General features: G+C 38.0%; 1 protein-coding gene across 1 annotated transcript in view; it reads left to right on the top strand.

Moving 5' to 3' along the window:
* Window positions 1-6,424: 6,424 nt before the first annotated feature.
* The window catches only part of dlgap2a (discs, large homolog-associated protein 2a), a gene marked incomplete at its 5' end in the record, with an annotated part of 54,132 nt that continues 34,575 nt past the window's right edge, over window positions 6,425-25,981 (top strand). Inside the window, 2 exon segments of the mRNA XM_081348000.1 lie at window positions 6,425-7,489; window positions 22,230-22,423. Of these exon segments, the coding sequence (XP_081204126.1) occupies window positions 6,425-7,489; window positions 22,230-22,423 (1,259 nt within the window).

Below are 25,981 nucleotides of genomic sequence, written 5' to 3'. Positions count from 1 at the left end.
ATAACATTTTTATGAGAGTTTTTTGACTTGGACATTTTTGTCCCTTTTGGACCTATGAGTAAGTTTTTGTTTTTTGGTTACTGTTAACTGCATGAATTTTGAGCTATTATAGAGCCAGTTGGATAAATTATGCAATGATAATTGTGTGGGTGTGTTGGTATGGATGTCAGAGTGTGGTTGGTATGTGTGTTATAAAAAAAAAAAAAAGGTGTTTGTGTGCATGTGTGTGTTTGTAGTATTGAGAGAGAAAAACTCAACTGCAAATAACAAAGCCAATCACTGTGTGACCAGAGGAGTTTTGCTGGGATCCAATGGGGACAGTTTGGTACTGCGCCCAAACAAAATCTTACTGTAAGCTCATTTTTTGAGATATCAACCTCAAATTTGGAACACAACTTATTTAGATTTATGGCTTTGATAGCCGTTTTAGAGTTCAACTTGTTTCATAAAATATATATTTTATATAAAATAATATTCATAAATAATTTTCATAAACTTAAACCTATATAACTTTTTTTGGATTTACTTATAAAAAAAATTTAACATCAGCAATAATCTGGCAAGGGTATTCTTTAAAATGATACCAAAGTTAAGTCTGTGCTCCCAAGCTTCAACTTTTTATGACCGTTTTTTGACATGGACATTTTTGTCCTCTTTGGACCTATGAGTAACTTTTTTAAATTGATGCACAAGGGTTAAATATTTGCCTGGGAGTCTGCCTTTGAATGTCACATACATTAGTTACTCCTGAATGATTTCCTATAGCAAACTTTTTTGTGTTCTTTCCGTGTATTTCTGTGTTTGCATTGTGTGGACCCACCAGCTACGGGTTGAAACGTCATGATTTATGAAACACATTTCACCTCCCAGAATTTTACAAAGACACATTTTAATGTTTTTCAGTATTTATTCAGCAACTGAATAACAGTCCTAATTAAAAGTATATTTGTAACATTTTAATTAAGGTTTAATCTGTTAATCGATTAAAATTAATCAAATTAATTGCATAATTTGCTGATTTGCTTACTTGTTAATCTCAAATAACAGCATATGTCAGTACCCAGCAGTCACAAATGTTGACAGAAATCAGCTTTCATTGAAAACGACTGACTTCTTGTTGCTTTGTCACTGAAAATCAGTATCAGTGTAACGCCCCTTAAGTGAGCATTGATTTGTTCATTTTTACAAATGGTGCTTTCAAATGTTCTAGAATTTTTATAGTCCATAAACCTGTCTATTTCCCAAATATTTGTCTTTAGTCTGCTGTAATAGGCATGTTTTACCACTCTGAGCAGAACCAGGCACAGATAATAGCCCTCGTCCCAGTATTGCTAATTCACTCCTTAACGATAAGCATTTAACAGGAACTCACTGGGCTTATCAGACTCTAGGAATCTCTCACTCTCCTGGGCAGGAGAAAATGATGTCCTTGCTCTCTAAAAGTGAGTTCATATGAAGTGAGATTGTTTGAGACGCAAGAAAAGGACTGCTGTGGCAATCACTTTTGAGGGGGGTGATTAATTGGAGGATTAATTGTCAAGCTGGAACAACGTAGGGCATTGTGGGAACATTCTGCTTAATGAAGCATGCTGGAGTGACAAAAGAGAGATATCTCCTGCATTCATATGGTTTCTTACACATAATTATTCTGCCTCTTAAGATACCTAATTTTAGGCAAATTCTAAAGCAGCATTGCATGTAATCCCAGAATGCATTGTAATAAGGTCTGAGATGATGGCAGACATAAATATACCTATATATATAAACCTTTTTCTTTTCAACACTAAAAAATACATATGCATATTTTTTAATTCTGGAAAAGTTTGTCAAAAATGTAGAAAAATATTACTTTACACAATAGTGTTATGTATTTGTATGCTCATGTTATTACTTACGCTGCTAACATCTAAATCCATTTAAATCAGTTGTGAGTGTAGTGGGTTCACTTATGAGGATCCTTGATGGCAAGAATGGTCCCTATGTAGTCTATAGGGAGCTCACTTGTTTTGTCAGGGCTGTTGTCGTGGCTGTGCGGTTTTAACAGTTCCATCAGGTCCTTTCTCTAGTGTTAATGTGGTGGATGGATCATTTATCTTCACTAGCGCTGCTGTAGCGACAGAGTCAGCAAAATAAAGCTTCTACCTGCTGCCCCCTGCAGAGAGACAAGAGAAAGAGAACGAGGGAGAGATGCGAAGGCGCCTGTGGCTGATTGCACTCATGCTGTTAGTAAGCAGGATGCTGCAGTAAGCCGTATTTATTCAGCAGGGACCGTCCAGGGTAAGAATACTGAAATCATGAGATGAGGTGACAGGAAATGCTTGAGGCTGTAGAGCACCGGCGAGCAGTGCCATAACACTCACACAAACATCTAGAGCCTCTGATGACCTCCTCTGAACCCGTACTGAGATCAAGAGCCCTCTCCAGCCATCACAGGAAGGCCCATATCAGAATACATGGGCAAGAATAAGGCCTTATTTTCAAAGTTACCCTGGTAAATACCCTGTTGTTTCATTTATACAATTGAAAATCGAGAACTGGTTCTTACTCACCAAGCAACAAACATGCAGCGTGACCCCTGTAGTCCGATTCACGAATGAATGAATCTTTCGAGCCAGTTCCTTTTAACGAATCGGTCAGATTGGTTCACGGATAAGTCAGTGATGAGTCAGAACTCTGCTCACTCACTCAGGGTTACAGCATTAACAGTCTACTTATGGTCATATGTGACTTCACTTACAGTCAACCAAGTAACTTACTGTTATTGCTCTTTAAGTTTGTGAGTTAAATCTGTGTTTTGTTGTAATAGATGTGTAGATGTAGGTTGTTATAGATTATTTACATTTAGCTAACCAGGCAATAAATACACACACATACTATATATACATATATATCGGATATGTAACGCACTTTACTTTACACTGCACTTTACCATAACCGTAATGTTTCATCTCTGGAGGCACTATTACGTCAGTTTTGCCCAAATCAGAACCACCGTCACATGTGCAACATTTCACAATATATATTTTTTTATTTTATACCTCTCTTACATTCCAAGTCCATGCAATGATGTGTTTCAAAAACAGCATTTCCTCGACAGCCTTACAACTACACCTTTATTTAGCTGTCATATGGTTCAGAGTTCATATTTTTACTGAATTGCAATTTTTGATCATCACCATGTTTGAGATTTGTGTGTTGAGGTAGGCTATGTGTGCTTGCTTCTTATTGCAACTTATGCAATTTATTTGCCTGCAGAATGAAATGGGTAAAATGTATTCCTCTAGTTTAAGAGGCAAATGATGTTCATATTGTGTAGCTAACCTTAAAAATAAAACACGGCGATGAAAAAACAATGATTATAGGTGCATGCATTGCTAAACATTTTTAGGTGCCTTGACAAGAAATTTTAAGATCAGTCATTTCATGAACAAAAGATTTAAAGTTGACTTTAACTGGAGCAAATTAGTTTGTTAGAAATGACGTAAAAATTAGAAATAACTTAAAAAGTTGAATGCAATAGGTTGCCTTATTTTTTTAAGTTATCTCAACTATTATTATTTTTTTACAGTAAATAGTCAATAGGCGGTAATGTATTATGCAAAATGGGTTACATGGTGACATAGCTACATTATGGAAATAATAGCAGGACTACAGACGAGGCGTTCAAGGCAGGTTTTTTTGTTGTTGTTGTTGGAGAGATTCACTCCCTTTGGCATGGACTTTGTGCTTTGTTAATTTCAGTCTGCAATCTGTGCTTCTCTGTTGTTGTCTCCAGATATTTCACTGCAGTTGAGTTGGATTTGGATGAAGGAGAAATAACCAACAACAGGCTGCTGCAAGACTATTACATCTCCAATGAGACCAGAACCATTCTGGTCCTGTCAGTTTTATCCGTCCCCTCAGATTCAGAAATGTAACAGTGTGGTTTATTACAGAGCCTTCTGGGAGTTAAGGACACAGTCACATTGCTTCGATTTTCTGATGAACAAATCTGATTCCTTGAAGGTTCTTTGCTTTTAACCTTTGGAAGAATGTAATCAAGCGGCTGTATTGGCTGGTGTTTACAGATGTTGATCCAAATAGAACTGTTTGTTCTGGCTTTGCTTTAATGCGATTCTCTGTGTTGTTCAGCCTCTCACAAAGTTTAATTTTAATGAAGTGCCTCTTTGTGATTCGCTATCACTCTAGAATATTCTTTCACACACTCAGAATAAACAAACTTGACATTCTCCTTCAGGTCCTCTTCAATCAAGATGGACTTGGGCATCATTATGGTGTGTGCTGACCTGAGCTAAAGATCTCCGGGTCAGTACTCTGTTTGTGCTCTAATTAAACACAAGGGAGAATTTTTGAATTGGTTGCTTTCCAAATTCACACCAAGATGCTTTTGCTTTTGTCTTGGACCCAGTTCCTTGCTGCCAGTGTGAATCAGATATGCGTACGTTCTTCTTTTCTGGAGTCTGTGTGTTTGTTAGAAATACACTACTGTTCAAACTTTTGGGGTTGGTACGTTTTTTTTTCAGGATTATATGTTTTTATGTGATTATATGATGAATATAATTTTTTGTATCATTATGAATGTCTTTTACGTCACTTTTGACCAATTTAAAGCATTCTTGCTGAATAAAAGTATTATTTCTTTAAACTTTTAAAAGGTAGTGTATTCTTGACTTGTCGATGGATGTTTCAAGAGAGATGTAAGTGAACACTCAGTAATTTTGTGTTGCACTGGCTGATATTGCAGCTGTCTTGGGCATGTACTGACCCTGAAATCTTTCAGCTATCGATTCCATTGTAGAAATTCAGTTTATAATCAGCTACAGTATGATTAATTTATGTTGTATGAGTGAAGTTATTGAGATAAAGTGAGTAATATTCAGTTGGCCATGGCACAACCCACATGAATGTAACACTACAAATTAAAGGAGAAGTTCACTTTTAAAATGAAAATTCTGTCATCATATACTCACCCTCATGTTGTTTCAAACCTGTATGAATTTCTTTCTTCTGATGAACAGAAAAGAAGATATTTAGAAGATTATCAGTAACCAGACAGTTTTTGGGTCCCAATGACTTCCATAGTAGGAAAAAAAATACTATGGAAGTCAATGGGACCCAAAAACTGTCTGGTTACTGATAATCTTCTAAATATCTTCCTTTCTGTTCAGCAGAAGAAAGAAATTCATACAGGTTTGAAAAAACATGAGGGTGATTATATGATGACAGGATTTTCATTTTAAAAGTGAACTTCTCCTTTAAGGGAAATAATCTTCTGTCTGACTATGTACTGACCATGATACTGTTACCATGTTTGACTCTTGTGGTCATCAAGAAGTCTGTACCAGCTTGTAACACTTAATAGAACATTACCAGGGATAATTTGGCTTGCTTTGTTTTTTTTAAACAGGTTTAATACCTATGTAGATAAAATAGGAGGTTAAATGCATTACATAAGCATACTTGCACATAATGTGAATATTTGCCAAATTATGTTTTTTCACTCTGATACAAAATAAAACTTTAAAATTGTTACAAATATCCCAGAGATTCAAACAGAATGAATTTAACAAGTAAAACTAATTAAACCTAACGTGTTCTGTGACAGTATTTTTTTCTTCATCAATTGAAAAATGACCTTTATTTTAATATGCATTACCCTGTATTTTCACCACATGAAAATTCCCATTAATCACCTGTGTGAAATGACATATGATCCAGCAGCATGAAATAGTCGTGTCAGAAAGGGCAAATGGCTGGATGTGAAAAACAGCATCTCTGAGCTTTAGCTCTGATGAAGATAGCGGCAAGCTGCCCATATGTGACTGTGATGAAAGATCACAGTGAATGTGGTTTTAATCTCTGAGCAATGTCTCTCAAGGACAACCGCTGAAGCACCTCAAAGTGCTCCCTCTCTCTCCGGAGCCGGCTTTGACGGATGGCCCAGCGGTTCTGAAATGATAGGCTATTATTTTACTTTGCATTGGATAAATGGCAAGGCTTGCAACTCTGTCCTTGTAAGGCCTGGCAGGACCAGATGGGGAGGATCGGCGGAGGGCTATGGGACGTGCTTTTGTCCAGACAACTTGATTTCATTCCATTCATTAAAGTGTTGGGTTTTCCATGACTGTACAGAGGTTCAAGAGGATCTCTTGAATTCAGGAAAACTCAGTGATTTAGTTAACAGCTTGTTTGAATCCCACCACACTGTTTTGCAAACATCTATTAGTGCTTCCTACATGCCCATGGGGAAACGTCCCGGAATTTAGTTTGCAGAAAGGTTGAACAAGTTCTAAACTGATGCTGAATGCCACACTCACTCACTCTCTCTTATCTTTTCCTCTCTTTGTCTTTCATAGATCAGCTAGATTCATGGTCTCCACCGCCGTACTTCGATGAAGACAGCTACCCCTCCCCTCCTAGGAATATGAAAGGTTTATCAAGCGGCCGTCCTCAGCTCACCTTCACATCAGGACACACCTGTGGGCTGCCAGACTGCGATCAGTCCCTTGATCACTTGCACCATGTCGGCCCCGACCCTCGCTCTCCCTACCTGCTCAGTCCGACCGAGAGCTTCCCTCTGGATCCGCACCGCTGCTCGCCCCGCAGCTCCATCCACTCAGAGTGCATGGTGATGCCCGTTTCCATGGCATCTGACCACGTTTCCAGCAGCACCTTTCCCAGAATGCACTACAGTTCACACCACGACAGCTCGCGGGATGACGGCTCCACTTCTCACGGTGGCAACGGCGGTGGAGGGGTCGGTGTCAGTGGGGGCGGCGGGTCCGGGAAGATGAACCGTATTCCCGCGAACCTCCTCGACCAATTTGAGAAGCAGCTGCCAATTCATAGAGACGGTTTCCACACGCTGCAGTACCAGCGCACGTCCGCCACCACCACGAGCAGCGAGCAGCGCAACGAGAGTCCTGGGCGCATCCGCCACCTGGTGCACTCCGTCCAGAAGCTCTTCACCAAATCCCACTCACTCGAGGGGTCTTCTAAGATGAATGGCACCAAGGGAGACTCTCGCTCAGACAGCGGACATCACCACCACCACCATCACGGACATCACCATGGAAATCACAAACACAGCAAACGGAGTAAGAGCAAGGAACGCAAGTCAGACTCCAAGCAACGCTCAGGGATAGCTGGCTGGTGGAGTTCTGATGACAACTTGGACAGCGACAGCACCTACCGGACTCCCAGCATCATGAGTCGGCACCACGGAGATCATATTACTCACTGTTACCCAGACCATGGGCACTTTGGCGACCTTTCTCTCAAGACCTCCAAAAGCAACAACGACGTAAAATGTTCGGCATGCGAGAGTATCGCTATGGCCCCGGAGGGCAAATTTATGAAGCGCAGCTCTTGGTCGACGCTAACTGTCAGCCAGGCTAAAGAAGCCTATCGCAAATCTTCCCTAAACTTAGAGAAACCGACCATGCCTCAAGATCTGAAGTCCTCCATGAGGCCTTGTCATTATTTGCAGGTGAGATCTCTTGCATGAAGATGTGACTGCTGGTAAGGACAGTGGTTCTCAACCATGGGACCTCAGCAAACTTCCAAGGGGGCCTCAATAAATTTAAATTTAAGTAAAGTACAACAACTAAAACGCAAGGCATTTTTTTATTTTAAATTCACCTCCACAAAAACTTTTTTTCCTTGAAGAACCAGGATTCCCAAAATCTAGAAAAACCTGGATATACTGAATAAGGTAGCCTAATTATAAAATGTAGCCTGATTCCAAACCTAGAAAAATCATGCATTAATAACATCTCCATGGCCATTTTTATTTATGAGCATACATTTTTGCCAAGTACAAACATATTTTATATTGTGATAAAAAAAATGTGTCCTTAATTTTTATTCAGAAAAAAATGATAAACACCTTGAAGAATCATGGAAACACCTGGAAGAAGCATTTGAATATTGAAGTGAACAATGGGGGCCCCTTGGAGTATGAGAACCACTGCTCTAAGATCAGTTTCAGTGTTTGCATCCGTGTGGGGAGTAATGCTATTCGTTTTTAAAACAAACCTCTGTGTGGCTGCTTTCTGATCCATGGCTTATTGGTGCCTGTAGATTGTTGTTTAGCATTCAGAGGGTTCCCAGCAGAGTCAAAAGTAATAGTCCACTGAAAGGGTTGTTACATAGATGGGAATATGTTTGTTTTCGCTGATGGAGAATATAGCCTGATTGAAGTGTGCGTGCATGTGTGTGTGTGTGTGTGTTGTTGTTGTTGTGAGGTGCTAATGTGCTAAATTGAGAGGCAGATTTATTGGTCTATCACTCTGAATAGACCAGTTTGTTCCTGTTGTTTATGTACAGAATTATTGCAAACAATGAGTCATATTGATTAGCATTGATCTTTCTGTGCAAATGCGTGATTTTCCGAATGCATCACATTTCGTCAGGATTCATTATTCATGGTGTTGTCAGACCACTGTAAATAGCTTCTTGTTGTTTTCTAGTTCATTTGTTCAATTAGGCCTGTTTATCCTATGTATGGATGCTGGATTGTCACAGGTTAGCATTGTAGCAAAATGCAATCCGTTTCCAAAATTGCTGAAATGAATCACATATCTGTCACAGTAGAGTACAGCTACTATGCGAATACTTCTGGAAATTGCTTGTCCATTATTGTGTTTTAGTACATGCCCATGCTGTTTTAATAGTGCTAGATCTACTTTAAAGATACACTGTGTAGGAATTTCTCCCATCTAGCGGTGAAATTGTATTTTGCATTCAAACGAATAGTGCTCTCTAGCGCCTCGCCTTTTCAAATGTGTGTTACAACTACGGTAGCCGTTATGTACCAAGAAGCTATGACAACATATCTTCCAATAGCACTTCATCGAGGTTTACTATACATGTTCTACTGTTATGCTGCCTATATAATGAATTACACAACCAGGCAATGAAAAAAAGCTTGTAATTTAGACCGTAACATTGACTTACCTGTCGAGAAGAAAGCAGGCAACTTCAGCGTCCCTTTCAAAGTCTTTCTCCTTCATTAGCTCTTTCTACCTGGGAAAAGCTATCCCGATATTTACCCTCGTTTTTTTAATTCGCTGGTCACATTTCCTTTTAAATGAGATTTTTTGCTTTTTTGGCGACGAGGATTCCTTCTCCTGTGGCTCAAAATAACTATGGTCCTGCATTATAAAGTACGGTGCAGTCAGTGCAGCCTTTCAAATTTGCCGGGGCAGTGACAAGCGCCTCTCACTGATCTCCTTGTCCGTTTCAGCTGGTTTCAGTCACGCTGGCTCTGAATGAAAATGCGTTGAGGTAGGCTAGTGCTTTTTGTCCCTCTCTGCTATTATAGTTTTTCAAGATGGCGGAATGACATGGAAGCCTCCATGGATATAAAGATAAGAAATTCTTCACTTACGAGGATAAGTCAGATAAGTCTGGTAATTTTATACCAATGAGGACATATTTATGAATAAAGACATTGATTTTAGCTAATAAAATACTTAAAAACACAACAGTGTACCTTTAAAGAGGACAGTGATAATGCTTTAGTAGTTAATTCGTCTCATGTTAGAATTTGACTTGTTTCAGCCTCACTTTAAAGGAGCATTGCGTAGGTTCTAAAATTTCTAACGGTTACTGACACCAGTGGCCGTTAGAGGAACTGCAGCCAGTCTCATGCTCGTTCTCGGTGCACACACGCGTCGCTCATAGAGCACGACCAAATCAACCAGGGTTGCCGTAGCAACCACTGACGGCTCATCGAGATTCACCAGCATAATGTTTGAGGTAAGAAAACACCATTTGAAAACACTACCGATTGCCGCTGCTTACTAATAATGGCTGCCATGCCGTACGGATGTAAGCCCAAGTAGACAAGAACGCGCATGACGTCACATTTTGTGAATTTTCGCGCCGATTCGGGCCCGACTCCTCCACACAGTTGAGCCTACAGCAGGCTGTTAGAGGCAACCGTGGTGGACAGTCAAGGTGTCATTCTTTTTATTACATCATGGTTGGCCCATACATGTACAAATTAAAACTCTATCTTAAAGATTTTTTTAAGTAAAAACCTCCTTTAAATTAGGATAATGCTTTATTCTTATTCAAAACTGGTTCCATTTTTTTTAAGTTGACAGTAAAATGAAAATTCACCCTATTTTCTAAACTCATGACATTGACCTAATTGTGAACGATTAATTCATGCATGATGATAATTTTTTTGACCATGTAATTTTAAATCAATGTGAAAGGACAGTCTTTTTGTCTGGTGTTGTATGCCAGACTTGATTGTGTTAATGGTTCTCGCACATGCCAAATTCATGCCATGTTCTGCCAAAGCTGACAGAATAATCTCCTGCACTTCTTATTCAGCAGCACCCCTTCTGAATCTACTGTCCAAAATATTGGATTCCTTAACAAATGATTCTTATATGTGCCAGTTCCTTTTAGTGGATCAAAAACATACAGCACAACCAGTGTAGTCTGATTTCTGAACTAATGATTCTAATGAGTTATTTTTAGTGAGTTTAAAACATACCGAACAACCAGTATAATTCAGAGTCTGAAATTAATCTAATAAGTGATTTTTTTTTTTTATGAATGAATTTTATCAATAGTATTCTTAAATTCGAAATATTAATGAATTAATATCAGTGTGTTTTCAAACTGTTTAGTATTGTAGTCTAATATAGTTAAGATTGATTATTGGATTGCATTTATGCAACCTTTAAAAAGACTGTGAAAAGTCATCAAAAAGTCTTTGCAAACACATATTTTGGGACTGAAACAGGATGAATTTCCATGCTGTTCCAGTTAGTCTGTGCTTGCTAGTGGTGGTTTATCTGGTAGACCAGCAATTTGCCTGTAGCTGGTGCAGATAGTTGACCGATGTAGATTTATGTAACCAGGTTGAGAGACCAGCATCCAAAACACAACATATGCTGGTCTGTCAGAACTAGTTAGTGTTGCAGGGGTCTGACTCAAGCAGTTAGATCAGCAGGAACAATGAAAAACCCTCAGTAAACATCTGCTGACACAGCAGAATCTACCAGTCCTGGACTTATGCAATAGCACAGCAGAAGCAGTGAGGCTTATGGCCCCATTGAGATAATTAATGAATGGATGGATCTGAGTGTTTCCTCAGGGAAAGAAAGAATCCAGAGTTCCCAGAAAGAACCTAAATCAATATTTTTAGTCTTACGGTTTGGAGGTTTGTGGAGATGTGATTCAGGTCCCATTGAGTAAACTCCCAAAGGAGTCTATATCCTATGCATTTTTTTTTTTTTTTTTTGTCAACAATGGCAGTGATAGAAGATTAACGTGCCTGATATTATCCTGAAGTGAATCTGCTACTTTTATGCTGATACTTTCATTGGTCAGTGAGGTTAATAGTTGTGTAGGTTGTGATGGTAAAAAACAGAAAGTCTGTTGATTAGTGTGCAGAAATTGTGCCCACCCTTCATCTGGATATACTTCTTGTGTCCATATGTCCAATTTGTCAATGCCATTTTGGTTAAGCTTGTTATGGAGATGGTTGATTGATTGACAGCAACCAGTTCATATAAATTGTACCTTTACAGGTCACACAATATGCAAAATGCTCAAAACTTTGACAAAAGACACATTTTTCTTTTAGCAAAAGTGGAAAACTTTCATCATTCATTCATTTTTCAAAAAAGCTAATTGGTTTTCATCAGTAATCATTCCTAATTCTAATTTCAGCTCAAATGCATCTGTGACAAAAATGTGGACTTTCACTGAGGGATGAAAACAACTCTTCCCATCTGTCTTTCTTAGCACACCAATTAGCTTAAGTGTGTTTGTATTTCAAATATGCCGAAATGGATTAAACATCAGCCTGCAGAAAGGGGACAGAAACTGTGACTGTGATGCATCTCTGGGTCAGGCATTTAATAGTTTCTCTCGACCCCAACAAAAATAGCCTGCACCGTCTATCACGCTGGTGCTATTTTTGGCTGCTGTTATCGATGCAGCCAGCTGTGACGCAAACTCTCCGGGAGGGACGTTCGCCCCTTCACTCTGATAGCCCCGTGTCCTGAACACTGCCAGCCGAACGATAGCAATAAAGCAGCTATTTTTGGTGTGTGTTCATCATGGTTTGCATGTCGTGAGTAGATTCAATCATTAGCTGAGATTGTGATTTGGATAAAAATCAATGCTAAATTGCTTATGAGATGACTTTTGGCAAGGGTTTCCTCCACGTTTCAACACTTCTTACATAAATCATCAATCATTTTATGAGGAGGACAGCAGTTCATTGTGGACAGAATCATCGATGGATAGCAGTTCCAGTTGCGCTCTGTTTGAATGTTATGAACATTCACACTGGCCCCTAAAATTGAGTGGGTTCACATAGATTTTGAATGTAACTACCTAACATCCTATTTATATTTATATCAAATAACTTAAAAAAAATTAAGTTGCCTGATTATTGTTGGTTGAAAAAGTGTTTTTCCTTAGATCATTTGCTGACAGATCTGCACCACCTCTTTCAAGCTTAATCGGAATCGGATTATTCCCTAATGAGGTGTTTACATTAAGGCTTTTCATTCCCTATGAACTCTCAGTCGGATTACAAACGGATTATTAAAATACATGTAAGCGTAGCAACTGATTTCACTGTCAGCTGTATTCATTTTAAATATTTCAGTATGACTTTTATGGTGATATCAGCTACCACCATGTTGATATCCTTAGCTATGTATCCTAATAAATAATGACCCATTCATATATACTGCATACTCTTAATTCACATTTTTGTTAATTAGCACAACTGTTTTCAACATTGATAGCAATAAGAAATAAGTTATTTTAAATTGTAATTTTTACAGCTTTTTTATCAAATAAAGACTTCTTTCAAAAACATGAAAAATCTTACTGACCTCAAACTTTTATATTAATAATATATTATTAATAATATATTAATATTCAAGTTGCTGTAATATTGGTTGGATTCCTTAACATTGTTGTTTGGCTGTGTAACTGGCAATAACTTTTGAAAACCACAAATTAGATGGATTGCTTGTAAAAAAAAAAGTCGTTCCTACTAAAATAAGCATTCACAATGATAATGTGTTTTTATATAAATTGCAGCAGTGCACAATAGCCTACATCATATATTGAATATAAAGAACTAACTTGAAACAACAATAATTCTGACATGGTTTTTCACATGTAATTTTTGATTGTATTCCTATATGTGGAAACATTGTAAATCATGTAAAACATTGAAATTGCTCATAATAACATAAGGGGCGTGTCTAGAGGGGTGACACTGGCCCCTCTGGAATATGATTTATGACTTTTCTCCAAATTCACCGTGAAAACTCGTTGGCTGCATGCTGCGAGAAAGGGGAAAAGTCTTTGAATCTTCCTTACGACCTTTCAAGTCCTTTGTGACGAGAATACACCTTTATCTGAGCATGCATAATGTCCGTGCTTGCCATTTGCTTGCATGAACTATGAATCTGACGTGAAGTTCGCATTTGTGCATAAACTTGAACTAAGCCTTGCAGCGTCTAACCGCAAACCCTTTTAAACTTTGACGCATAGTTTACTCTTCTCATTATGACATTATTCCACCTTGTTCCTTCACTCTCTGTATTCTTCAACTGCCTCTAAAGAAGAGAGGATTGTATTTTAATAGATTTTCTGATAGGTCAGTAGAGGTGAATCTAATAACCAATTAATAAGACTGTTTACAAGCCAGCAGGAGCCACACACACACACACACACATACACAGACAAAGAGAGACTCAAAGAGACTCTGTCTCGACAACAACTCAATAAATTGTGAGAGTCAGACAACTAAAGAGGTCAGGAAAAGCTGGAGTGTGTGTGTGTGTGTGTGTGTGTGTGTGTGTGTGTGTGTGTGTGTGTGTGTGTGTGTGTGTGTGTGTAGATGGGTTAAGGAATGTTGGTGACAGCAGATGCTATTTGTGTTGCTGTTTGTCCCCTGAATGAGCTTAAACATGTTTGATCTTTCAGACACGATAATCAGATACACTTGTTCAAAAAACAAACACGTAAGCAAACACGTAAATTAGCTTTAATATTGAACTTGTTGAAATGGCTTAAACTGAATTAGAGCAAAAAAGGAATTCAATCCCATGCATTAACATTCAGTGCTTCTCTGAATTTAATTATGTTGTTTCACCACTGCAATATTTAGTATTTTGTGATTTAAATGTCTTATAAGGGAAATATTATTGTAGTTTGAGTATGAGTTTGTGGTCAGTCATTTTTTTTATGTTTTTGAAATAAGTTTCTTATGCTGCTTTTATTTGGTAAAAAAATGTGATCATCTGTTTTCTATTTAAATATAATTTAAAATGTAGTTTATTCCTATGGCAAAGCTGAACTACTCCAGTCTTCAGTGTCACATGATCTTCCATATCGATCTTTCATATCATTGTAATAATTTATGCTGCTTTGTTGTTCAAGAAACATTCATTTGATTGGAGGAAAATATATATATATATATATATATATATATATATATATATATATATATATATATATATATATATATATAAATATATATATTATAATATTATAAAATATTATATAAAATATTATAAAATATATATATATATATATATATATATATTTTTTTTTACAATTTAAATGACTTCCGGTTAATGTGTCTTTGCTGACTACAAGTATAAAAAAATTTTTTTTAAATCTTACTGGCCACAGTAGTATATATACTGGAGTATCTTCAAATAATTAAAAAAATATATATAATATGCTGTTTTTTTCCTGGAAATTCAGTAGTATTTAGTATTTATGCTATCCAGTAAATTAAGTACTTTACAAATGAAACTTAATCTTTTTATTTGGGTCTTGATATATATTAAGAATAAATTGAGCGTCAGCGTCAGTTCTGGCAGGCCAGGTAGTCAAGATGCTGCTAATGCTATTTGCTAACAACACTGTCCTGTCAGCTGATCTGCTCCAGCTGAGCTGCATTAGCTCGTTAACTCCCCTTGCTGCTCAATGGCCAAGCTCAAACAAGGCGCCCTATTTAAAGCACATTCAGTTTGATCATACATGCTTGCTGCTCGCTTCTGCTGCCCGCCACCTCCCCAGCTCCTCCTTATGCATAACGTGCCATTTGCTTTATGTCATGTTGCCTGCTCTGTTCACAGGGGGATATTTTAGCTCTCACAGTCCTAAACTGTGAGCGTTCCCTATGCTGCTGCTGTCCTCTGACTCTCTGCTATTTCATGGTGCTCATGAAAGGTCAGAGGACTCCCTGAACAGAGCCATACCGCCAAATTTCAATTCAGGAACATCAACTTGTTTGCGATCTATTCAATAAAAATTCTTAAATTATTTTTATTGTCTGTGTGTTCTTGACTTAATGGACCTGACAGAATTATAAGTTTAATCATAACAAATTCATAATCTTAATCTTAAACAAATTAAGTAATCTGGTTTCAGTGTAGCAATATCTTAAAATTATATAATAATAGCATTAATAATAAAAACGAAATTTTTCCTGTCACATGGTACAAGTCATACGCAGGTCTGTATGGTCATACGTAGGGCTGTACTTTAACTTTTACATTTTTTTGCATATAGAATTGGTGCTACAGAAAACGTTTTGTAGCACAGGCCACACAATTGTAGCACAATTATAAAATGTTTATTACCATCTCTGAAAGCAACCACAAGTAGTGCAGTTCATCACATGAACAGGCATGTGACTGACAAAGGACAATGTTCCATACAGGGCACAACAAATACAAAACTTAATAAGAAATATCTTCAGACAGACATTTTATTTGTCAAAAATGGCATACTGTCTGCAGGAACATAACACATCTTGCTTAACATTAAGTAAACAATATTATTGGCCAATATCAATAATCACAATCCAAATACATCCATCCGTTTTGGTTGAGCACTTTAAATACCTCTTCATTAGAAAGGTCTATTTTTTTTATTATAAATTATAATGACAAAAATCTGTGATAGTAATTTCTTAATTTTTGACAGGAAAGTATCCACTGAGAGAAAAAAACTCCTGTTTTACTCCTGTTCTATAAATAGGGATGGTGTGACTGTGAGCAGTCTGTTTCTTTCATACTGGTAGCCGAATAGAATACTCATAGAAGTCATAAAGCTTATGATGTTTCAGGAAACCCCTTAAATGGACAAAGGCATCCAAATATCGCTGTAGCAGAATAAAACGCAGATACATTTTGACTGATGAAACATGAAGACAATAAACATACGATTGCAACAATATGGTTTATCTATGTTGTTTTAGGCATCTCTGGTACTTTCATAAGAATAAAGTATATTTATAATTCAATGCTAATCAACATAGACTTCATCACTGTAAAGAGTACTATAAAATTAGATCATTTTTGCCTCATTCTATGATATGAAGCCATGTCAGATCAAAAAAGGAAGTTATTTCAAACACTCGACGTTATGAAGTGAGTTTGCAGTAAAAACATGTCATTACATTTTATCTTGTGTTGGAAAACAGTTTGTACAAGTATAAGTTTGGAAAGATGTTTGGTGCGTGTTGCTTTTCAGATGCATGTGTGACAGAAACTTGTAGAGAAGGAGCAGCATTTACCAATCAATCTGCCCTTACCAGTACTGAACTTCACCATGAAACACGCGGTGCATATATTTAATCAAAAATCACTGCCTTTGCAATTCCATGATAACACTAAGCCAAATCGCTATTTCGGTTAATCGTGCACACAAACAAGCACACAACAAACGGCTCTGTCTCACATACATGCAAAACTGTATCGCACACATGCTGCTGTGGCAAATTTATTCATCGCATTTTTTCATGGCACGTGCGACATAGCCTATATGTCACACTGTTTACAGCCCTGGTCATACGGGCCATCCATACTGGGGGAGCGGGACTCAAATCTCAGTGATTTATCAAGAGTTTTACACCACAGATTGTGTCTGTCCTCTGGCGTTTTTGGTTAATTAAATGTCTAAAAATATCAATCTCCTTCAAGACTTAATTAACCTAAAGACTTCTATGGATTATGTGTGTGGGTGTGTGTACAAGGGTGTCTGTGACATTTACTAATTTTCATTGACTCCTGGATCAGAATAATTCTTCTTGCAGAATGCTAAAGACCACAAGGCCATTGAAATGTGCCCCTGTGACCAGGACGAGAGGCTGGCTGATAAACAAAAGGTTTTGGTAAAAGGACACACAGTCACAGAGTTAATAAAGCTGTTTTATTTTAAATGTCATACAGTTGTAATCAAAATTATTCAACCCCTATTGCAAATCAGTTCTATTGGCAAGATTTTCAGACTTTCAGCTGTTTGCAATAAACAAATCAAACAAAAGTAATGGAAATAGCTTGACACAACAAATGTTTCAAGTGGTTTCCCCAAATTCAACTGAAAATGCAACTTTTAATGACTTCTGCAGTCTTAAAATTATTAACCCCCCTGAATAGAATCCCTCAAAACAGCACAAATCCTCAAAACAGGTGTTGTCTCAAGCTCACCTAATGCAACTAATCAAGGGCTTCATTAATTGCACCAGGTGTGCTTGAGCTAGAACACATGAAATATCTGAACTGGCTAGGTTTGTTGAGTGTCACGTTTGACTGCATGTTAGAAATATGGCCAGAAGTCAAAAGAATGGTCCAAAAAGTTAAGAGAAGATATCATTGCCTTTCCGAAACAAGGAACAGGATACAAAAAGATAGCAAAGGCACTAAATGTTCCTATAGACATCGTTGGAAGCATTGTTTGCACGTTAAGCAACAGTGGTTACACTTCCTGGACGGGGTAGAAAAAGGAAGCTATCAACTGCTGCAACCGGTTTTCTGAGAAGGCAGGTTCAGAAAAACCCTTAAGTGACTGCAAAAGACCTGCAGCAAGACTTGGTGGCAACAGGCACTGAGGTTTCAGCTTACACAGTAAGGCGTGTACTAAACGCATATCAGAACTCCAAGACGTGCACCACTACTGACCCAAGAGCTGACACAAGAAAAGTCGGCTCCAATTTGCTCAAAATCATATAAATAATACACATAAGTTTTGGGATTCTGTGATCTGTGGAGCGATGAAACAAGACTGGAACGTTTCGGCCCTATGGATCAGTGGTATGTCTGGATATATGCTGAAAAGAACACTGTCTACAGTTAAGCATGATGGGGCTCAGTGATGCTCTGTGGCTGCTTTGCATCCTCTGGCACTGGAAACCTGCAGTATGTGGAAGGCAAGATGGATTCATTGAAGTAGTCATAACATGTCATAACAAAAAAAGGGTGTTCTACTAAGTACTAAAGATGCTTGCCATGAAGGGGTTGAATTATTTTGAGACTGCAGAAGTCATTAAAAGTGGGCATTTTCAATAGAATTTGGGGAAACCACTTGAAACATTTGTTGTGTTGAGCTATTTTGATTTGTTCATTGCAAACAGCTGAAAGTCTGTAAATTTTGCCAATAAACCTGATTTGCAATGCAACTTTCTTTCTGTAGTAGAAAAGAACATTTTTAAGAATTGTGCTTGTCGACCAAAATTTAAGTCGATAATAATCATCACCTCCAGTGAGCTGTTAACCACTGTGACCAGATCAGTGATTCAGTAAACTGTTTTTTAATGTTTTTGAAAGGCTCTTATGCTGCATTTATTTGATTGTACACAGTAAAAACAGTAATATTGTGAAATACAGTATTATAACAATTTAAAATAACTGTTTTCTATCTGAATATATATATTGTTACAGTGAGGAAAATAAGTATTTGAACACCCTGCTATTTTGCAAGTTCTCCCACTTAGAAATCTTGGAGGGGTCTGAAATTGTCATCGTAGGTGCATGTCCACTGTGAGAGACATAATAAAAAAATAAAAAAAAATCCAGAAATCACAATGTATGATTTTTTAACTATTTATTTGTATGATACAGCTGCAAATAAGTATTTGAACACCTGAGAAAATCAATGTTAATATTTGGTACAGTAGCCTTTGTTTGCAATTACAGAGGTCAAACGTTTCCCGTAGTTTTTCACCAGGTTTGCACACACTGCAGGAGGGATTTTGGCCCACTCCTCCACACAGATCTTCTCTAGATCAGTCAGGTTTCTGGGCTGTCGCTGAGAAACACGGAGTTTGAGCTCCCTCCAAAGATTCTCTGTTGGGTTTAGGTCTGGAGACTGGCTAGGCTACGCCAGAACCTTGATATGCTTCTTACAGAGCCACTCCTTGGTTATCCTGGCTGTGTGCTTCGGGTCAGACCCAGCCTCGACCCATCTTCAATGCTCTAACTGAGGGAAGGAGGTTGTTCGCCAAAATCTCACAATACATGGCCCCGGTCATCCTCTCCTTAATACAGTGCAGTCGCCCTGTCCCATGTTCAGAAAAACACCCCCAAAGCATGATGCTACCACCCCCATGCTTCACAGTAGGGATGGTGTTCTTGGGATGGTACTCATCATTCTTCTTCCTCCAAACACGTTTAGTGGAATTATGACCAAAAAGTTCTATTTTGGTCTCATCTTACCACATGACTTTCTCCCATTACTCCTCTGGATCATCCAAATGGTCATTGGCAAACTTAAGACGGCCTTGACATGTGCTGGTTTAAGCAGGGGAACCTTCCTAGCCATGCATGATTTCAAACCATAACGTCTTAGTGTATTACCAACAGTAACCTTGGAAACGGTGGTCCCAGCTCTTTTCAGGTCATTGACCAGCTCCTCCCGTGTAGTTCTGGGCTGATTTCTCACCTTTCTTAGGATCATTGAGACCCCACGAGGTGAGATCTTGCATGGAGCCCCAGTCCGAGGGAGATTGACAGTCATGTTTAGCTTCTTCCATTTTATAATGATTGCTCCAACAGTGGACCTTTTTTCACCAAGCTGCTTGGCAATTTCCCCATAGCCCTTTCCAGCCTTGTGGAGGTGTACAATTTTGTCTCTAGTGTCTTTGGACAGCTCTTTGGTCTTGGCCATGTTAGTAGTTGGATTCTTACTGATTGTATGGAGTGGACAGGTGTCTTTATGCAGCTAACGACCTCAAACAGGTGCATCTAATTTAGGATAATAAATGTAGTGGAGGTGGACATTTTAAAGGCAGAATAACAGGTATTTGAGGGTCAGAATTCTAGCTGATAGACAGGTGTTCAAATACTTATTTGCAGCTGTATCATACAAATAAATAGTTAAAAAATAATATATTGTGATTTCTGGATTTTTTTTTTTTAGATTATGTCTCTCACAGTGGACATGCACCTACAATGACAATTTCAGACCCCTCCATGATTTCCAAGTGGGTGAACTTGCAAAATAGCAGGGTGTTCAAATACTTATTTTCCTCACTGTATATATATGTTGCTCAAGAAACATTTATTCTTATTATTAATGTTGTAAACAGTTCAGGATTATTTGATGAATAGAAAGTTCAAAAGAACAGCACCAAAAAAGAGTCTTGTAAAAAGGTATGTTGATAAGGGAAGAAGGAGGTGGGAACCGGCGAACATTTCACATACTTTAATTAATTCCAAAATAAACAAACAACAAAATGAAAGTAAAAGCGACAGCCCCTCATGGACGACTGCTGCACACACATAAACAAAACGTAATGTAAAGTACAGGCCTGGTCCTCTTTCGTCCCTCACTGTCGACTGTCCTTTTATGCTTCCGTAGCTCCTCTGTGAGAGATACGAGGCAGGTGCGGCGCGCAGGTGACGCTCATTATCAGTCACGCTACCTGCCCTGCATGTCACAAGTATTAATTTCTTACCCCAAACTTTTGATTAGTAGTGTAAGAAGAATAAATTGTTTGAACTTTTATGAATGTTCCAAGAAGATCTTCATTGAATAGCAAATTAAATTTAAGATTGCTTTTTATTCAAACCTATAGAATTACTTGGAATGTCATATGGATCACTTTTATGGTGATTTTGGGTTCCTTTTGAAAGCTTTGAAATCTCCGGTCTCCGTTCAATGTAGTGACATGGAAAAGAATGACCAGCACAGTTCTTACAGATCCTTTTATGTTCCACTGAAAAAAGAGTTTTGAACAACAGGAGTAAAAACTATTCCTGTTAGAGCACTGTAGAGTTCTTGTGTCACTATTTTATAATGAATTCATCTCTTGGCCTATAAAAATGTGGAGATGTGTTGGTCTGAGAGGATGTTTTCAGAGTATTAATGTAAAGTAGTGTTATGAAGGTAATGAGGATGAGAACGGTTGCTAGGTGACAAAATTGTTCTCTGCTAGTGTGAAAGAATGACACATCATAAATATGTCAGTGCCTTGTTTGTGACATGTGATCGTTCAGTCACTTATCAGATCTCAATGAGACATGTCCATTCACCAGAAGAGAGATCATGACAACAATGGTAATATTACTCAGTCACTGTCCACATGTAAAGATAGTCTGTGATAAGTGGTTTCTGTGAAGATGTTCTTGGGGAAAGTGCCAAGAATTAAATGTCAGCCAGTATAGGTGATGGATAACAGTCGTGACAATGTCACCATGTAAGCGGTGTTGGCAATGAATTGTGTTGGACTCTGTTTTAATGAGCATCCGGCCGTTTACTGCATATGCTGTTCTTGGTCTTGCTGACTGCTTCGTAAACAGACATATCTACTTTTTAAGATGCTCCATTTTCACTTAAAGTTCTCAGAACCAACTCTGGGCTGTGGGCAAAGGGAAAGTCAAACAGGCTGGGGTCGAAATCCAGATCAGTCCATCAGCATATATATTATCCAATCGTGAGGCGAGAGTCAAGGTCAGACGAACAGAGAGATCAAACAAGAGGCCTATCCAAGCTCACAGTTTAGATCAGGCTGATAATCAGAATGGCAAGACAGTCCAAGCAGGCCAGCAGTGTACTGATAACCCAGACTCCAAAACCAGAACCAGGTCAGATGGTCAAAACCAGGAGAACTGTCCAAGAACAGAGATTTCCAGGGGGCAAACAGGCTATTTGCAGAATGCGATCAGCTGAGCGCTGAGAAAAGAGAACAAAAAGAGCGATCAAACCCGAGCCTTGACAGAAAAGGGTCAAAAACAAGAAAGGTTTTTTTCTTAACAAATAGTAGGTGAACAGAGGTACTAGGGAACAGATTTTCTAACAACGCTATCTTTCTTATCCTTCTGTCCAACATGCAGTATTTTGTGACCATATATATGTATGTGGGGTAGGTGTGTCTATGCTTTAATAACTTATAATTATATATCTGTTATATAAAAACAGTATGTGTGTACGCACAGGTCCCTCAGGATGAATGGGGAGGGAGAGATGAGGAGATCCCATGCAGAAGGATGCGGAGCAGCAGTTATGTTAAAGCCATGGGCGATCAGGACAGCGGAGACTCTGACGGCAGCCCTAAAAACTCCCCGCAGAAGAGCGTGCGACCCGACGCGCTCGTCAAATCCGTGCTGCAGAGACAACTTTCAGACCAGAGGTAGGAACTTTGATCAGCCCATGAATCTCATTAGAAAGCCCATCTAATCAGAGATTAGAGTGATTCATGCACAAAGTCATAAAGCAGAAAACAGGCATGCAATCATTAACCAGTTATTCATCCCAAATCACAGAGGCCCACATTCTGCGACATGTGAGATCCTTTTTGTTGAATATGCAAATGAGTTTTTATGAGCCATCATGAAAGATTTGCAGTCACATCACAGATTGAACATTATAGACTCTCTCGGTATGAAAACAGGACAGGCTGGTTTACCTCTTGAAACCGGCATTTAGCAATACCAGTACATTTGAGTGAAAAATTGAAGCAATTAAGATGACAAACACGCATATAATCATATAAGCTGCTGAAAGTGATTCAGTACACACTGACACCTGCTGCAACTGAACTCTCTGCATCTGCGTTCTTCATATCAAAAAGCAATCCTGTTTATTATAGAAAGCAAGTGTGAGTCAGACATCTCTGACTAAGGCAAGAGCCTTCTACAGTCTGCTGGTCATGTCAGGCACTGAATTTTGAATGCCAGATGCTAAATATACTTTAAAAAAAGTAATATCTGCTAACAAAAAAAGTCACATTCATTTTGTTTCATGTGTATACATTTCAAGCACACAAAGAAGTTAAAGTTTTGAATATTTTTATCCTAGTTTTTGTAAACATTCCAGATATTGTACCATTTTCTGCCAGCATTGAATTTGGGATATTCCTGTTACACTGCACTCGCTCTCTCGCACAATACCACCTGGTGCCTTTGTTCTCCCCCAGACGTGAGGATTATTTTCTGCTCTGTATTACAGGGGCTGTACACCATTATGCAGAGCTCTGAAACATGATGTTATAAATTTGGCAAGACTGCCTCTCTCAAAGTACATCTAATGAAAGAGAGTGTAGCACATCAAATGAGCTCTTCCCTTGAGTAGGTGCATGGAACAGTGCATTCATCATGTATTATGGAACAGTGCATTCATAATGTTTCATGAAAAAGTATATTTATACAGTATTAAGATTGTAAGGCGGCAGGGATTCCACATAAAGATGTGTCCAATTATTTCTAGCTACACTGTAAGTTAGCGTCACATTCAGGTAAGAAATTATTAGCACTGGCTACTTTTAAGAATTTCACAGGCCCTTTAATAAAAGTAGACCTCATTCATTCTCCAGAGAGCTGTTTTTTTGTTGCCATTTTAAGAAAAAAAGCAATTAATATCTTTATGGGTAAGATGATTCGATCTAAGTATAAAAAGTGTTCAAATCTGTCTTAAAGTCCCCCAATAATTTTATCCCTTAAAACTCATCTTTGACGAAAAGTTTACAAAAGTTTTTTCCTTTTCTTCATGCCTTAAAATAGCTTGAATGTAACTCTACACCCTTGCCTCATTTAGTATATGCGGTTCTATGCATATGCAAATTAGCCCCGCCTCCACTCACTCGCACCAGCTCATAGATCCAGTCATTGACGATCACACGTTGACCTGATTGGTTTCAAGGTAGTTTGTGACGTCAGAAACACCAGCGATTTCAAAACTGTGTTTTTGAGACTGTCTTTGGTTCACTGCAGTTTTAAGGAGAAAATACTCAGCAATGGTGTTGACATGAATTTTGTCTTAAAGCTTATTTAAAACACCACAACATTAAAAGCTGGATTTTTACCACAGGGGGACTTTAAGTGCGTGACTGTGATTTATGTTTAAACGTGTTAAAATGTAATCTCTACCAAGAAGAATATATTTATCCGTAAAACTTTCTTCATGCGCAGCGGAAAGCCAACCCAGTCAACCATTTAATCACACAGTGATCTCACCATGAGTTCCCAGGATACTGATGTGGTCACAATGTGAGGTCACAGCCCACTCACTATGTGCTCAAACTGTGAACTTACGGGATACACTCATACTGTGATCACAATGTGAGTTCACAGTGCACTCATGCTGTGAGTTCACCATATGAGACCACTGTGATATCATTTTGTTAAACTCTCATTCTGTTAGTTTAGTGTGAGTTCACTGTGATCTAAAATTAATGCTCATTCCTTTGGAGATCCTTTGATCCACGTCTCAGCAGTCACTCAAGAAATGATTCTGCACAAACAACCTAATGTTGGGCCGTGTTCTGGCACTTTTTGTCTATTCAAACTGAGCTATTGAATCTAGAGGAAATGAGTCACCCACTGTTGCTTTCTGTTATGAAAATCAGACTTGAGAAGACAAGCTTAAGATTCAACAGGCCATCTGATCAGCTCTAAACAACATGTGCAGGATGATGTTGTAGGCCAGAAATCTGCCTAAATATGCTCTTGTTGATCTTCCATCTTGTGTGATGCATGCTTAAGCATTTCTGATTGCCCTTACTGATTGTAGATTACTGATACGCTGAAAACTCAATGGCTGCGTCCGAATACAGAGGTAGGACGGCAATAAGGCAGGTCTAAATCCAGTGGTCGCTCTATTCAAGGTATCCTGTCTACTGAGATACCTTTATCTAATGGATTTTTGAAAACAGCGTAGATGAATCATTTGCTGCCTTTGATATCCCACAATCCTGAGCATTCAATCCCGTGACAGTTCAGCTAAAAAATAAATATGGCATCTGACAATATGCGGTTGGTGGTCAGTTTGTGTAAATGTACATTTTTTACCTATATTTGTCCCACTTTTGATGTAATTTCTAGCGTGAAATTACTGTTATAGTTATTAAATATTCGCTTAGTTATCACCAAAGCTCTCTCTATTTTTTTGTAGATCATTAAAACTTTACGCTGCCTTTGAAGTTTGTCTACAAACAGTTATAATACAAAATGTTTTTGAGCACTTATTCAGAATATTAGAATCATTTCTGAAGGATCAAGTGACAAAGAAAATCCAGCTTTAGCATTAATAATGTCTAAGTTACTTGTTCAAAACAATCACTTTAGCTTTGTACTATTTTTGGTTTATTTTGATAAATTAAAGAATTAATTTTTGTACAGAAAATATACTGTCATTAAAATAAGTTCATTTTAAATAATACAGAAACAAAATTATTTAAAAAAAAGATTCTGAAAGCATGCTCTCAATAATTTAATAAAGCTTTACAGTAGTAGAAAATACAGATGATATTTTATTCACATGAAATTATTAATATCATATTTTTAAATACGATGATTTCATTATAAATATAGTGATTATCTCTAAGGCGGACACCCAATTTGATATATATTTACCATCTGAATCTTACCATGTTATGTCAACCAAAGGAAAAGTCAGGCAGCTATTTATTATCGTATTAATTGTTGTGCTTTTAGCCCCAACAGCAGGGGTGCCTTTTACCCCAAATACCATACTTTTACATATTCTTCCATTATTGAAAAACTGTTGCTTTAATTACCTTGAACAAAACTGAAGAAAAAAAAAAACATTAAAGGAACACTCCACCGTTTTTTGAAATAGGGCTTATTCACCTTCTTTCCTACATTTATATAGGTGGGCAAATGCATTTTTGTCTCAGTGCATGCATTGTTTAAGTTTGACAGGGTCGGCGCTAGCTTAGCTTAGCATAATG

Source organism: Scardinius erythrophthalmus (genome assembly GCF_964197995.2).
Source record: "Scardinius erythrophthalmus genome assembly, chromosome: 19".
Classification (NCBI taxonomy): domain Eukaryota; kingdom Metazoa; phylum Chordata; class Actinopteri; order Cypriniformes; family Leuciscidae; genus Scardinius; species Scardinius erythrophthalmus.
The sequence above is the reverse complement of the archived record's forward strand: the minus strand, read 5'-3'. Positions and strand labels throughout refer to the sequence as shown.